This window comes from Schistocerca piceifrons, chromosome 9, assembly GCF_021461385.2.
Source record: "Schistocerca piceifrons isolate TAMUIC-IGC-003096 chromosome 9, iqSchPice1.1, whole genome shotgun sequence".
Lineage (NCBI taxonomy): Eukaryota > Metazoa > Arthropoda > Insecta > Orthoptera > Acrididae > Schistocerca > Schistocerca piceifrons.
Genome location: NC_060146.1, coordinates 160,576,966 through 160,592,334, shown reverse-complemented (window position 1 = coordinate 160,592,334; position 15,369 = coordinate 160,576,966). Strand labels below are relative to the sequence as shown.

The 15,369-nt window shown below is 39.1% G+C and overlaps 2 protein-coding genes across 3 annotated transcripts in view; one reads left to right on the top strand and one right to left on the bottom strand.

Moving 5' to 3' along the window:
• LOC124716935 (eukaryotic translation initiation factor 5) overlaps positions 1-4,265 on the bottom strand; it is a 110,837-nt gene extending 106,572 nt beyond the window's left edge. Inside the window, exons 1-2 of one of the 2 annotated variants that reach the window (XM_047243513.1) lie at positions 4,121-4,265; positions 3,847-3,975 (exon numbers count right to left, since the gene is read on the bottom strand). The gene's annotated coding sequence lies outside the window, so the exon portion shown is untranslated. The other variant, XM_047243514.1, reaches the window with a different exon arrangement.
• A 168-nt stretch (positions 4,266-4,433) lies between these two features.
• LOC124716936 (zinc finger protein 622) overlaps positions 4,434-15,369 on the top strand; it is a 31,055-nt gene continuing 20,119 nt past the window's right edge. The window contains exons 1-2 of the mRNA XM_047243516.1: positions 4,434-5,442; positions 6,002-6,118. Coding sequence (XP_047099472.1) covers positions 4,589-5,442; positions 6,002-6,118 — 971 coding nt within the window. The 5' untranslated portion in view covers positions 4,434-4,588. The remainder of the gene's footprint in view (positions 5,443-6,001; positions 6,119-15,369) is intronic.

The window sequence follows — 15,369 nt, the reverse complement described above, 5'->3', positions numbered from 1 at the left end:
TGTGAACTACGTCACAACGAAGAAATTCAACTTCGTTACACGTCACTGTTGCAAACGGAGAATGCCACGACACACACACAAAACTAAGTACAGATATGGCAATGACCGAACGGACAGTTCGTAATTTTGTGAAAAAATGGTGCACGAGGGAGATTTGAACCAGGATCTTCCACTTCGCAGTCTAACACCGTGACCCCACAACCACTACAAAACTCATTAACGTTGCTCGATATTGCACACCTTAAATTTGGACCGTTCACTCTATTTTGCTTTTTTCCACAGTTCATTACACCTCGTTCCTGTTTTCATATCTGACCTGTATTCAGTTTTTGACGGGCTATCCAATGGGCCAACTTCCCACTACATCAGAGGGGTGCGATGGGGAGTTTCCCTTCTTAGGACGTCTAGGTATGTCGACCACACAATGTTTTCTCGAGTCTGCTGGACGAAAGCTCGACACCTTCGAAAATTTCGAGAAAGTGCGTTCTCACTGCCACGGGACCTGTTTCCGCTGATACTATAGGAACGTGTCAAGAGAGTGAGATTTCGCTGTCATGTTCAGTTGGCCGAATAAACTAAAAGCTTGCACTGGCTATACACAAGATTTGAAGCAGGTGTTTCGAAATGACCGGCTGCTGTGTGTGTTTTACTGCATACCTACTCTGGCACTAGAAGACTGACTTTTCAGTTCGCAAGTTGTTTTACGATCAATGACGTAACTTACACTAACGAGGAGAGGTCCCGAGAGGGATCGACATTGTGAAACGATCTATATGGCGAAATACGTTAAAGATCCCAGCTATCACCCTACAGCCCCTGGTGGCGCCTCGTCTGATGAAAAAATTGAGGTTTTGCTTCACACTGGAGATTGAAAAGGTAATGTGTAGGGTAACACCTTGGTGTTAAGGTCGTGTGTTCAAATCTTATTTTGAAATTTTTATAAAAATTACTTTGATCAGTTTTATCCAATTAATTGGTTTATGTATTTATTTCCATTGCTTTGTTACATTTTAATCATATCAACTTTTCTCTTTCTTTGCTCTCATTTTCCTTCCTACCATTCTTTTTCCCGCTTGAAATTTAGTTTCATATGATTTAAATCAGGCATGTATAATTTTGGTTTAAACGTTCGTTTTATTCTATTTTTGCCCATGTTACTGCACCAATTCCAATTCTTCATTTTGCTTGAATTTCATTTACAATCCCGTCTCTCGTTTAAATCTTCATCTGCATAATTTCCTTCGTAGTGAAATAGGAATTTTGGTTATGTTTTATACTTTTTTAGGAGGCTTACCATCCAAAAACAAATTTATATCTTGCAACGAAATACACATTTTGACACCACTGCAGTCAATATGAATACATTATTTAGTCTTGTTTTTAACAGACAGATCGGCATTTTCAAATATTTAAATATTATAACAGATAAATATAATTAAATTCACATTCACAAAATTCCAAGTGGAAAAAGACAATGATAAATGAAAATCCATGGATTAAAATGTTAAAAAGGAATAGAAATAAAAAATTGCGCACATTTAAATCAATTAATTGAATACAAATAATGATCAAAGTCATTTCGATGGGTTTAAAGTAAAAGATTTTAAGCACCGGACGAGAATCAAACCCACAGCCGTCAGCACACGAAGTCCTTAACCGAGCCACTACCAGTACTCAAAATCCTTCCCTTTTAACGCTATTTACGTTCACCTAAAGTTCCGAATATATTTTCATCGATTACACTCGGAAGGCCCGTCAAGGTGAATGGCTGCAGTGTGTGATAGCTGGGATCTCCACTTACATCACCATATAGATGTTTTCATAAAGCCGATCCCACCGCTGAGGACCTCTCCTTTTACGTTTGAATTTTTAATCTTTGAGTAAAAGAACCGCAGACTGTATAAGCAGCTGATTTTTGAATTTGTAAAGATACCCATTTCTTGCATATTAATGTAGGTAGTCTGCTACACGATCCGTGCACTGGGGTATCCAAATCGTTGTGGAAATATTACCTCGTCTGAAACAGATTTCCGTACAAGTCACGAACTCCATTAAGGGGTAAGTTCACGAGGAAACGAAACCTAATAATAAAATAACCTGCGGAGGCCAATGCAAGGGGCACGATTGATTATACACTTTTCATAATGCAAAATGAATTCCAAGTGACAACGAAGTGAAACTATGCGAAAGAAGGCAGTGGCATACTTTTCTGCCACCAAGCGAGCACGGAGACACTGAAAATATGCAACAAGTGTAACATTTCTCCCCAGCAAAGGCAACCAACTTGTCAAGGGAACTGCACGCTCGGACTTCTAGCAGCTGGTCGGCTTTCACACGCGTCTTTCACTTTGGGATTCAGTGAGTTCACTAAACAGCCATCAAGTTTTTAGTAATCAGCGTCATATTACAATAGTTGGAGGTAGATGCTCCTCAGTTGTCTTAATTACAGCTGCTAATTCACTGTTTCCACTATATATTTTGAAAGTTTAAATAGCTGTCAAAGCGAAAATCTAAAAGACATGCATACAAACCATGTTCGCGATACGTTTCTTTTGGAGTACAGTTTTGATTCTGACTGTTTTACAATGAGTACCGTATAGGAAATGTTCGTGCCTGGGCAGGAGACAGTATGGTAAGGCAAGCCAGTTACGAAAGACCAGTTCTGGCTGGATTTGCAATAACAAAAGGCAAATTCTAAGGGCAGTGGCATCAAGCATTTACGAAAGCCGCTAACTTGCTTTGCTAGCAGCAACGTGTCAAGTAGCCTGTTTCACGTTGGGCCACAGCTTTCTCCGCAGCGGGGCGTACTACCAGCTGTGCAACTAGTTTCGAAGCGTCAAGAGTTAATCACGCCCACACAGCATTACAGCGAAGAAAAAACTTCAATACTGGTTTCAGCAAACCGATTCTACAATTGAGGGCTAACGCCCCATTGACTTTAAATTTATTTTTCAGTTTTTCTATGCGTATACTTTGTCTTCGTGGTGGGTGAACACTGCATGTAATTCACGAAATCTATAGAGTAAGTTTGAGCAAAATCTGCCAACTCCAATTTAGACTCACATTTAAGCAGAATGACGTTTGGATCAGCAGTTATGCCAGCAATTTTATTTATCCAGTGAAATTATCGCTTAGGAAGATATAGGGAAAAACATTTTAAATGAGGAAGTGACTTTCAACTTCACTTAAGTTAGGGCGATTTATAAATATAAATTTCAGACTAGAGCTAATCTTAAAACTATTGCCCTAACTGATTACGGATGCACAGTTTTAGAATCCCCTTACAGTACATCAGTTATATGATACCTATATCATGAACAGCATGGTACCATCTAAAATCAACTCTACATGTAAATTATGCGACTGAAGAACTTTATGTACGACTCTAGACAGCTATCAAGAAAAATAGCTAGATTACGATGAACTAATATGTGAACGAAATTTATTGCAAGAATAGGGGGCGGTGGCAGGTGATGACACCTTAACCTCAAAAATAAATTCTGCAACACCACTTTGAGTTCAACGCACACGACACAGCTAAACAGTGAGTCTGAAGCTAGTTACTAGCAACTCCACATCTAGAAGTCTTCCAGATCAAACCTTATCAATATGGCATCTTAATAGGGCCTACTACATCGGAGCCTTTTTTTTTAAAAAAAAAGGCAAAAACCCTCCTTGAGTCTTTCCAAAATTAAATATTCATCATTAAAATTTTAAATTACACAGCACATAACATTAAAGTAACTTCAGTTTTAGTCCGATGTTAAAAGTATTCCAGACTTTCTTCCAGGAAGAGTAATTACTGGTCTTTTAATATGGTAAGAACTGAATTTTTTGGACACTTACCTCCGCATGTAGGTAATAAAGTCATATAAAATGGTGTCGCCCAGCGGGACGGTAGAAAACTCCGATAAAAAGCAAACCCGGAGCCGAGTACCGAGATTAAATGGTGAATCCGTTAGGACCCACCTACACCTACAAAATAAGAACCTTAATCAGTAACTACTGACACTATAAGGCTTCAGGTTCAGTCTACTACGTAGCACGGGGCATAACCAATTTAAATATTACTATTATTTTTCTAAAATCGTTCACGTCCACTAACACACTTCCTACTCACTTTCCAGGTTGAGCCAGAAATAACACGCAATCTAACTTCGAGATGGTAACACGAGCACGCGATGGGCCACGTTCATAAATTCTCTGATACTGCTGAGTTGATTAAAGTGCTTGAGCACGTAAGTTTCTCACAAATTCTATTTGAATAAAATGCCATTTTTTCGTGTTAAACAATATAAAATAAATGTTTCATAGATGTTGAAATTATCTAGAGTTTTCATAATTAAAAAAATAACAATTCTCTAACATTTCAGAAAGCACCCAGAACAAAACAGCTTCGGGTGTCTACGTAGCGAAGTCTCTGGTTGCAAGTGATAACATCGTATCATAACAAATGAGTGAGAAAGAGAGGTTGTGTAAGAAGTGTGGAAATTGTGTTCAATTTTTTATTTAATTTTTTTAAAAATTTGGGTGTGAAGCGTAGTGTAAACTATTATTTTCTCCCTTTATCAGCACCAAAACGTTTGATATGAGTGGAAAATACACATGTATCACTTGTCGTGTTGCGTTTAGCAGTGCGGAAATACAACGAATGCACTATAAGACTGACTGGCATCGATATAATTTGAAAAGAAAAGTTGCAGAGTTGTCGCCTGTGACAGCTGAGGAATTTCAGCGAAGAGTACTGCAGCAGAGGGAAGAAGATAATGATTTAAATAAGAACTGTTCTTTTCATTGCGATTCTTGCAGAAAGCTTTTTAACACTAAGAATGCTTATGAAAATCATTTGAATTCGAAAAAGCATCAAGAAAGTGTACTAACTAATAGTTTCAGCAGTCCAGGAACCCCAGAAAAGAAGAAACCTGAAAATGATGTGGATTCAGAAGATTCCGAGATCGAAGAGGTTGATTCAGACGAATGGGACGACGACTCTGAAGATAACCCAATACTGAATAATAATTGCTTATTCTGTTCACATCATAGTAGAAACTTAATGAAAAACTTGAAGCATATGTCTGTTGCTCACTCGTTCTTTATACCAGATGCTGAATACGTTGTCGATTTGAAAGGTCTCCTAATGTATCTGGGTGAAAAGGTTACACAAGATTTTATGTGCCTTTGGTGCAATGATAGAGGCAGAACATTTTATTCTGCTGAAGCGGCAAAGCAACATATGCAAGACAAAGGCCATTGTAAAATGTTGCACGAGGGTGAAGCACTGACAGAATACGCAGATTTCTATGACTACAGCTCAAGTTATCCCGACCAAGATAAAGATCCAGATGAAGAAGTGGATATCACAACATTAGATGATTCTGATTACCAGCTTGTTTTGCCTTCTGGGACAGTAATAGGTCATCGGTCTCTCTTGAGATACTACAAGTTAGTATTGAAAATATTAATTATAAATAAATTTTTTTTAAAAATAATTGTTCAATTTTGCTTGTTTCACACTTCTGAGTTTTAGTGTGTGGTAGCATTGTCAAAAAGGAATTGTACCAGAGGAATTAAGTGCCTTCTGATAATCTTAAGACATAAATCAGTACATTGACAAGCTTTGGTACTTGTTCAGCAAACTGAATGATGATCAATGTGTATAGTGCTCAGAGCCATTTGAACCATTTGATGATCAATGTGTAAATCATACAGTTTCATAGCGCAGGAAAATATCCTGTCTGTTGGATGTTTACTCTCACTTTCTAGTCCATTAGCCCTTAAAGCTTTTTCAAACTGATAATAAAAACATGTTTCACAGGAGCTGTTATTGACACAGCTATAATACAAAAGTAACTGGCATGTCCACTTGACAATCTCTGTTGGTCCGTGATTTTTTTTTTCCCCCGTAATGCAGTTTAAAAGTCATTAACAAGCTAGATGCAGACACAGGAAAGAAATAAGCATTGCCATTCATGCGAGTTATTTAATTTGTGTGATGTTTCAGGCAGAACTTGAAGCCGGAAAGTGCAGTTGTGACTCCTCACCAGAAGAAGCTTCACAGAGTTTTGGCACAGTATAGAGCTCTAGGTTGGACAGAAACACAGCAGGAACTGGCTGCAAGGTAAGATGCTCACAGAGCTTACCCATGTTGTTGTTAGGACCTATGCTTGGTCCTCAGGACATCCAGTTTACTGTAGCTGAAAGTGTTGAGAATTTTATCTGTAACTGCAGTCAGTAGGCCTACACTATTTAATAATTTCAGAACATGGACATTACATCCTTCTCATATTTTTTGGTACGTTAGGGTAAGAACAAAATGTAGTTTACAACAATAAATGTGCCTGAAAATAGTAATATTCGGAAATCCCATTTGCATTATGAATGTAATAAGTGTATTGATTCCTGTATATTTAATATATCATTAAGTTCAGAGGTGTTCTAAAACAGCTTTTCCTTCTTCAGAGAATTTTAGCTGTTCTGTGTTGACTTGCGTACTGCACTAACGATGAGCCCTCAGTGAGTGAGAAGGCATATTTCTGTATTAGAAAATTAGACTTTCAGTCTGCAGAAAAAAGTACACCACTACTAAATTGTTGGGTAATTGGAATATTATTGCAGACTGAGAATCAAACCTGTACCTCTGGCTTTTGTGGACAGTGTTTCAAGAAATACGCACTCCACAGGGGTCAACGGAGGCATCCAATCCCACCTGTCGGCTCAGAACCATGACATAAGGGTGTTGTGGTGTGTGACGTCACGACGGCGCGGAGTTTAGTTTATGCGAGTGTTTATAGATGTCGTTTTATTGCAGTTAGTGGTGTCTTCTGGTAGTGTGTTTATGGTTTGCGTGTTATGTGGTGTATTGGGTTCATTTTTGTATCACTGCTTGAACTGTTCAGTTGTCAACTGAATGACTGTTCAACAGAAATTGGTTTCAGTGAGTTAAGAATTAAGTTTCTGTTGTGTTTAAGTTATTGTAGTGTTGTTTGTTGTATGTTGCGTGGTATGTCATTTAATTTAATTTGTGACTGCTGTTGTTAGGTATGGATGTGACTGATAAATATAGTAGTGCTCATTTGTGGACTGAAATGGGGGATTGAATTCTTGCAATTATCGGGCTGCTGGCTGAGATTGTGAAATGTGACATGTGTCAGCAGAACATGCAGTTGGCCACAGTTCCAACATCTTGGAGCGGGGACTGTTACATGTGGCGGTGCCGAAGGGACAATCTCTGGCGCTCTACAAGGCATGGTACCTGGTTCTAGAGGTCTAGGTTGGGCATGAGAGAGATAGTTTTGATGACATATTATTTTTGTTATAGATCCTCCCATAGTTTTTGTGCACGTGAGACTGGTGTGAGTGATAGAAGGTCTTTGACTGGTTTTCGTATTGTAGGGAAGTTTATTCTGGATATATTAAGTACAGGGGTAAGTTGGGTGGGCCTGGGGTGGTGTTGGTGGTGGTGGTGGTGGTGGTGGTGGCGATGGTGGTGGCGGTCGATGAGTCGCAGTTTGGAAAGAGGAAGTATTGGAGGGGTAAGTCTTCAGTTGGTTTAGGGGGGGGGGGGGGTGTTGTTTCTGAGGTGGTTATTCAGTGTGTGTTTTTAGAGTTTTGGAGGGGCGTATGAAGAGGGAATCGGTGGTATTAATTATAGAGGAGTATATAGAGGAGGGAAGTACAATAGTTTCCGATGCTTTTTCATCTTATAGGAGGTTGGGCCAGAGGGGTTATGATCATTTAGCTGTTAACCATAGTTTAGAATTTGATAATTATGAGACTGGGGTGTGCACAAATAAGATAGAGGGGTTTGGGGGAACAGTTAAGTCAGTTATTGGGAGGGGGAATAGGCGCTCTTCTAACCTTCAGTCTCATTTAGATGAGTATTTTTGGCAGAAGAGCGTCCCTGGGGACTGTTGCATTTTTCGCATTTTTTAAAGTGCTATAAGTAAAATGTTTAGGGCGAAGGTCATTGGTTAAGGATGTGTTGTGAGGATGGGGGGCTGTGGTTTGGGCAGGAGGCCGGGGGGGAAGAGTTGTTAATGTTTGTGGATGTAGGTGGGAGGGGAGTGATGGTTGTTTTAGAGATTATGTTGTGGAAGATCTGTTTTGTTGCAGTTGTTTTTGAATTGTTGTGTGTGATTGAGATTTGCTTATTTTTTTGTTTTTATTTGTTGATGGATCTTTGATGTTGGGGGGAGGGTGAAGATTGGTTGGGTTGGGGGGGGGGGATGTTGGTAGGTTGTGGGTGGGTTGAGAGTTTGTTTTGGTTGTTGTTGTTGTGTGTGTGGGGGGGGGGGGGGGCTGACCTAGTGTGTAGCGCCGGAACTTTGTTGTGGTAAGTAGTCATATTTTGGGGTGTATTTTTCGCGTGTTATGATGTTTGGTGGAGTATTTCTGTGTTTGATCAGTGGTATTTACTGCATTTGTCGGTGGTCGATGTTTTGGTCTTGGCAGTTGGGGTTGATTCATGTATCTTTTTGGAACTACTCGATTTAAATTTTTTTTTTTGTATTGTTATCTGTATTTGAGCTATATAGGTCATGAGAAGGGTCAGATTCCAATGTGTCGCAGCTGTGTGTGTTTTGGTATCGTGAGCTGCTGTTGACCTATATAGGTCAAGTGAAGTATTCAATTCCAATTTTGTTTGTTTATATGTTGGTTCTGTGGTATCGATGGTTGTGATGGGGGAGTAATTTCTGGAGTTTTTGGAGTTTTATATTGTGGTATTGAGAATTGCGGTTGAGCTATGTAAGTGAAGGGAAGTGACTGATTCCTGAGGATATTGTGAGTGTAGTGGAATCTGGAAATTTTTTGTTGTCGATTTATGTTGTCATTTTGCGTGGTTTGGGATGCTGGTGTGTGTTTTTGTGTGTTTGTACTTAGTTTGTCCCCACCCAAAAACCTCTAATTTCCCACACTGGTCCTGTTAGTTTGATTATATTTTTGGAGGAAGGTGTGTGTGTGTTGGTTGTTTAATCAGTTTTCATTCTTGTTGTCATGTTTATGAAATGACGTCATAGGCACCATATTGGAGTCGTTGTGAATGGTCGTTTCCGCCATATTAGTGAAGTCATTGATCAAAGCAGACAGGTGGAATTGGACACTTTTGTAATTCCCTCCACAGTTCATCTCAGTGCTTCAGTCTTTCCTTACAGCTCTTTTTTTTTATTATTTTATTTTTTCTCCTGCGGGAGTACCACTTTTGTGGCAAACCAAAAGCCAGGAAGAGACTGGGAATTGAAGGGCAAATTTGTTGCAAAACTTTTGAGCCAGATCATGAGGTGCAGTCCGATGTGTCGTTGACAGTTTGGTTCTTTGAAACAAATACCACTTGTACGTACATATACAGACTGAAGTAATGAATGAAAATTTGTGCCAGGGCCGGAATTGGAACCCGGGTCTCCTCCTCACCAGGCAGACGTGCTAACTGCTACATCACTGTGGCACGGTGGCTTTGCACAACTGCATGGTCTACCCTAGCATGCTTCCGTCCTCGATCCAAATTCCCATTCACGCCTCAGCCTACTTGGTATTCCCCCTAAATTCAAACAGCTCTTGGTTTGATTGCTTATCTCACACAATGATTTTGTCTATTGGTGGCTTTCCTATTTTCCTCTCAGTTTCTCCATGACAATGTGTGTAGGAGATCAGATTGAGTTCCATTTTGCAACTGAAATTATTTTTTTTATCTGCACAAGAAATGTTTTGCTTTTTTATTTCCAACTGTATCTGAAGCAGTAAATCTCCATACTAAGTTATGACTTTAAATCACAGTTTTTGGTGAAATATCTGCAGCTAGTGATAGAATAATAATAGTGCTCCACAACAATTAGTGGAAGGAACATAAAGATTGTGAAGGAAAAGTTTGTAATGCAAAAAGTGCTTATTTTTCATAAGTTTCGTTATAGTATGACCTCCAGCTTGTGACCAGATAAAAGGAAATGCAGATGCCAGCCAAAACCTCGCTTAACTTAATTAGGCCTACATAGAAAATAAGACTTCAACTGTTTTATAATCTACAAATATCACATATCAAAACAAAACTGTATCATCGCAGATTCCACTGAAGAAGCCTTAAAGGAAAAGGCAAAACCTATCTGGAACTAATGAAATGATTGCAGCTAGAAAAAAGCTCATTTTTATTTACAAAACGAATAATCTCGTAATTGTCCAGCCTATGGCAGCACAGTATTTATACTTGGGAGAACTTTTTACACACTGCAGTTATAAAGTCACTAATGTATGTCTTTATTGGCTGCCCAAAACTAAATAGGAACTGAGTCTTAATCTAAGTATTATTTTTTCTTGTAATCGAACAGTATGCTTACTAGCACAGAGCCTCAGATTGCTCCTTTACTTCAGTTTTTAACACATTATTATGCATATTCTGCTTTTTCCGTAGATGGTTGCTTACCACCTTCCTTCCAAAGATCTAAGTAAAATTACATAGTTCCTTCCATTTTTCGTAGTTAATGTACAATATATGTAAACAATGCTCAGAATACCCACCAGAATCTTGTACATAATTCGAATTCGCCTTGCAGTGTTCGATTTTCTGATGAAACTTGTATTAAATATGGCAGAATGTGTTAAATATGGTGTGAACATAAACATTAGGCTGCACTAAGGTTCATCAGCTTACTGTAACCTCTGTTTGTCATTCACATTGATTGGATTTGCCAGCATAAAACCTTCCAACCTACTCTAGACGTTGGGGTGCACTACAGGTAAGTCTGCCACCACAATGAGGAGGGGGGGGGGGGGGAGCGGCTTCAATGCCACACTCTATCCTAAATCTGTTATTGTAGTGTATATTTAAGGTTAAAATCTTGATTATGAACCCTAGATCAGAAAGCCTTTTTGTGTAGTACATAAACACAAATCCACGTAAATTTTGTGTCTTTTTATTATTTTCATAGAAACACACTACAGTAAATTGAAGCTATAATGAAAATTGTATAATTGAAAACACAAACCTCTCTTTAAGTATTTTGTTGCACTTTTGCAGTTGTTATTGTCTCATTTACAAGAGTTTGTGCACAGATTTTCTCAATATTCTTTGCAGTAAGCACAACATTCTCTGCATGTAATACGTGACTCTCATTCTTCTTTTTTTAGAAGGGTAAATGTGACAAAGATTTCTCGTGCCAATCGTAGGTTGTTCTTGCCTTTGTGGTGGTGAGTCTTTAATTAGGACATATTGTATGACAACTCAAAAATGTGTTCATAGACTGGGCATTTCTAGCCTCCTCGTCATTCAGGGTTTGGCGAGTTCTTCACCTAGGCATATAAGAAAATCTTTCTTTCTGTTGACTCTTAGCTGCTGCTGATTGTGGGTGTGGATAACCCAAGCATTCACACACTCAATATTTTTGATGTCATAAATCACACGTAGTGGCCATTTCCTGGTTTTCCGACTACATGAATAGGTGCTGCACATATTGTCCAGCATGTCTACTCCAAACTTCCGTTTTATGTGGACAGCAGCTCAGACAGTATTTCAGGTTGGAGCAAATAGTGCCAACCAGTGTGAGTTTATCTTTCAAAACATCATCTGCCAGTTTCACTGAATTAAACCAGTTGTCTACCGTGATGTTTCTATTTGACCTTCGAAGAGTCTTGGTCGTTTCCTCTACATAAAATTCCCCGAGAAGCATTCCATTTGTTTCTGTGCATTCCCCTAAGTAAGGAGACGCATCAACCATGTACTTTGTTTTTGTGTCACAGGCCATTACTATTTTGATCCCATATTTATTTGGTTTATTTGGGAGATACATGCAGAAAGGACATTGTCCATGAAAACCCAGCAGTTGCTCATCTACAGTAACAAATGGGCCTGGCTTATAACAGGTTCTGCATTTATGAGCAAACTGTTCCCAAATTTTGCATGTTGGTGCAAAATAATTGGTTTTTCTTCCAGCTTGATAAGGTTCTTTTTTTATCAAATTTCAAGCATGAGACTAAAAATTCAAACCTTTCGAAACACATTGTGGCTTTGCACAGGGGACTGCATACGCTTTATTGAACATTTTTCTTACAGACAGATTTTCAAAGCTGCTGTTATTACAAGTATTCCGAGAATAGCATTTATCTCTGCTATGCAGGTTTGAGTTTGTGTTTTTGTGTGTGATGCTGTTTTGTATCTTTATTTCTACCAGTGTATTTCTTCATTGGTATGTGTCACTATAGCGTTTACCATCTCAGCTGGGGGGGGGGGGGGGGAAATCCTCCTAAGTACCCTTCTTTGTCATAGCGTGTCTAATTGATGCCTGGATAATGTTTTTGCTTTGTTTGCGACAACTTGAGCGACTGTCAGATATTGCGGACCAGCACTGATTGTTCTTACCTTTTAGATCATTTCATGGTGGCAACACAAAATTTTCACTTCTTGACATTGAGGAAATTCCATCATCTTCTTCACTTTCACATGTGGATTCATTAGAATTTTCAGATTCAAGATGCTTCTATTTCCATCCAGTTTGTTGAGAACAAAATTGTCTGTCAGTATTTGGCCAGATCTTTACGATCTGAGTGAGTCATTACTATTTCATCAATCTCTACACCATCAATTCCTTTGCTGGAACCAGAATCACTGTCAGATTCATTTTCATCTATTTCTTCATCAAGCCTTACTGTAAGCTTTCCTTCGAAATTTTGGTCGTTTCGATGCAGAATACTCATAAAAATTCAAATACATGCCAGCACATATTATGCACACTATACTATCACATACATTTATTCAACCAATATTATTCCTTGAAATAGTTCCTGCTGTTGCACTTATCTTATGTAATTCTGGATATATAGAGACAAACACACGAAAAATTCACAACATAGCAGTCATCACCACTGAATCAGACAAATGAATTATGACAGAGCATACTCACTGAACAACCACTGTGAAAGCTAGGCAGCTACAATGAAGTTGTTGTTGTTGTTGTGGTCTTCAATCCTGAGACTGGTTTGATGCAGCTCTCCATGCTTCCCTATCCTGTGCAAGCTTCATCATCTCCCAGTATTTACTGCAACCTACATCTTTCTGAATCTGCTTAGTGTATTCATCTCTTGGTCTCCCTCTACGATTTTTACCCTCCACGCTGCCCTCCAATACTAAATTGGTGATCCCTTGATGCCTCAGAACATGTCCTACCAACCGATCCCTTCTTCTGGTCAAGTTGTGCCACAAACTTCTCTTCTCCCCAATCCTATTCAATACTTCCTCATTAGTTATGTGATCTACCCATCTAATGTAATTCTTCTGTAGCACCACATTTTGAATGCTTCTATCGTCTTCTTGTCCAAACTATTTATCGGCCATGTTTCACTTCCATATGTGGCTACACTCCATACAAATACTTTCAGAAACGACTTCCTGACACTTAAACCTATACTCGATGTTAACAAATTTCTCTTCTTCAGAAACGCTTTCCTTGCCATTGCCAGTCTACATTTTATATCTTCTCTATTTCGACCATCATCAGTTATTTTGCTCCCCAAATAGCAAAACTCCTTTACTACTTTAAGTGTCTCATTTCCTAATCTAATTCCAGCAGCATCACCCGACTTAATTCGATTACATTCCATTATCCTCGTTTTGCTTTTGTTGATGTTCATCTTATATCCTCCTTTCAAGACACTGTCCATTCCATTCAGCTGCTCTTCCAAGTCCATTGCTGTCTCTGACAGAATTACAATGTCATCGGCGAACCTCAAAGTTTTTATTTCTTCTCCATGGATTTTAATACCTACTCCGAATTTTTCTTTTGTTTCCTTTACTGCTTGCTCAATATACGGATTGAATAACATCGGGAAGAGGCTACAACCCTGTCTCACTCCCTTCACCACTACTGCTTCCCTTTCATGTCCCTCGACTCTTATAACTGCCATCCGGTTTCTGTTCAAATTGTAAATAGCCTTTCGCTCCCTGTATTATACACCTGCCACCTTTAGAATTTGAAAGAGAGTATTCCAGTCAACATTGTCGAAAGCTTTCTCTAAGTCTACAAATGCTAGAAATGTACGTTTACCTTTCTTTAATCTTTCTTCTAAGATAAGTCATAAGGTCAGTATTGCCTCATGTGTTCCAATATTTCTACGGAATTCAAACTCATCTTCCCCGAGGTCAGCTTCTACCAGTTTTTCCATTCGTCTGTAAAGAATTCGTGTTAGTATTTTGTAGCTGTGACTTATTAAACTGATAGTTCGGTAATTTTCACGTCTGTCAACACCTGCTTTCTTTGGGATTGTAATTATTATATTCTTCTTGAAGTCTGAGGGTATTTCGCCTGTCTCATACATTTTGTTCACCAGATGGTAGAGTTTTGTCAGGACTGGCTCTCCCAAGGCTGTCAGTAGTTCTAATGGAATGTTGTCTATTCCCGGGGCCTTCTTTCGACTTAGGTCTTTCAGTGCTGTGTCAAAGTCTTCATGCAGTATCGTATCTCCCATTTCATCTTCATCTACATCCTCTTCCATTTCCATATTATTGTTCTCAAGTACATTGCTCTCGTATAGACCCTCTATATACTCCTTCCACCTTTCTGCTTTCCCTTCTTTGCTTAGAACTGGGTTTCCATCTGAGCTCTTGATATTGATACAAGTGGTTCTCTTTTCTCCAAAGGTCTCTTTAATTTTCCTGTATGCAGTATCTATCTTACCCATAGTGAGATAAGCCTCTACATCCTTACATTTGTCCTCTAGCCATGCCTGCCTAGCCATTTTGCACTTCCTGTCGATCTCATTTGTGAGACGTTTGTATTCCTTTTTGCCTGCTTCATTTACTGCATTTTTATATTTTCTCCTTTCATCAATTAAATTCAGTATTTCTTCTGTTACCCAAGGATTTCTACTAGCCCTTATCTTTTTACCTACTTGATCCTCTGCTGCCTTCACTATTTCATCCCTCAGAGCTACCCATTCTTCTTCTACTGTACTTCTTTCTCACATTCCTGTCAATTGTTCCTTTATGCTCTCCCTGAAACTCTGTACAACCCCTGGTTTAGTCAGTTTATCCAGCTCCCATCTCCTTAAATTCCCACCTTTTTTGCAGTTTCTTCAGTTTTACGTAGAACACTAGTTTTCTTTCTCCTGATAACGATGTCCTCCTGAGTAGTCCCAGCCCGGAGACCCGAATGGGGGACCATTTTACCTCCGGAATATTTTACCTAAGAGGACGTCTTCATCATTTAATCATACAGTAAAGCTGCAGGCCCTCGGGAAAAATTACGGCTGTAGTTTCTCCTTGCTGTCAGCCGTTCGCAGTACCAGCACAGCAAGGCTGTTTTGGTTAGTGTTACAAGGCCAGATCAGTCATCATCCAGACTGTTGGCCCTGAACTACTGAAAAGGCTGCTGCCCCTCTCAGGAACCACAC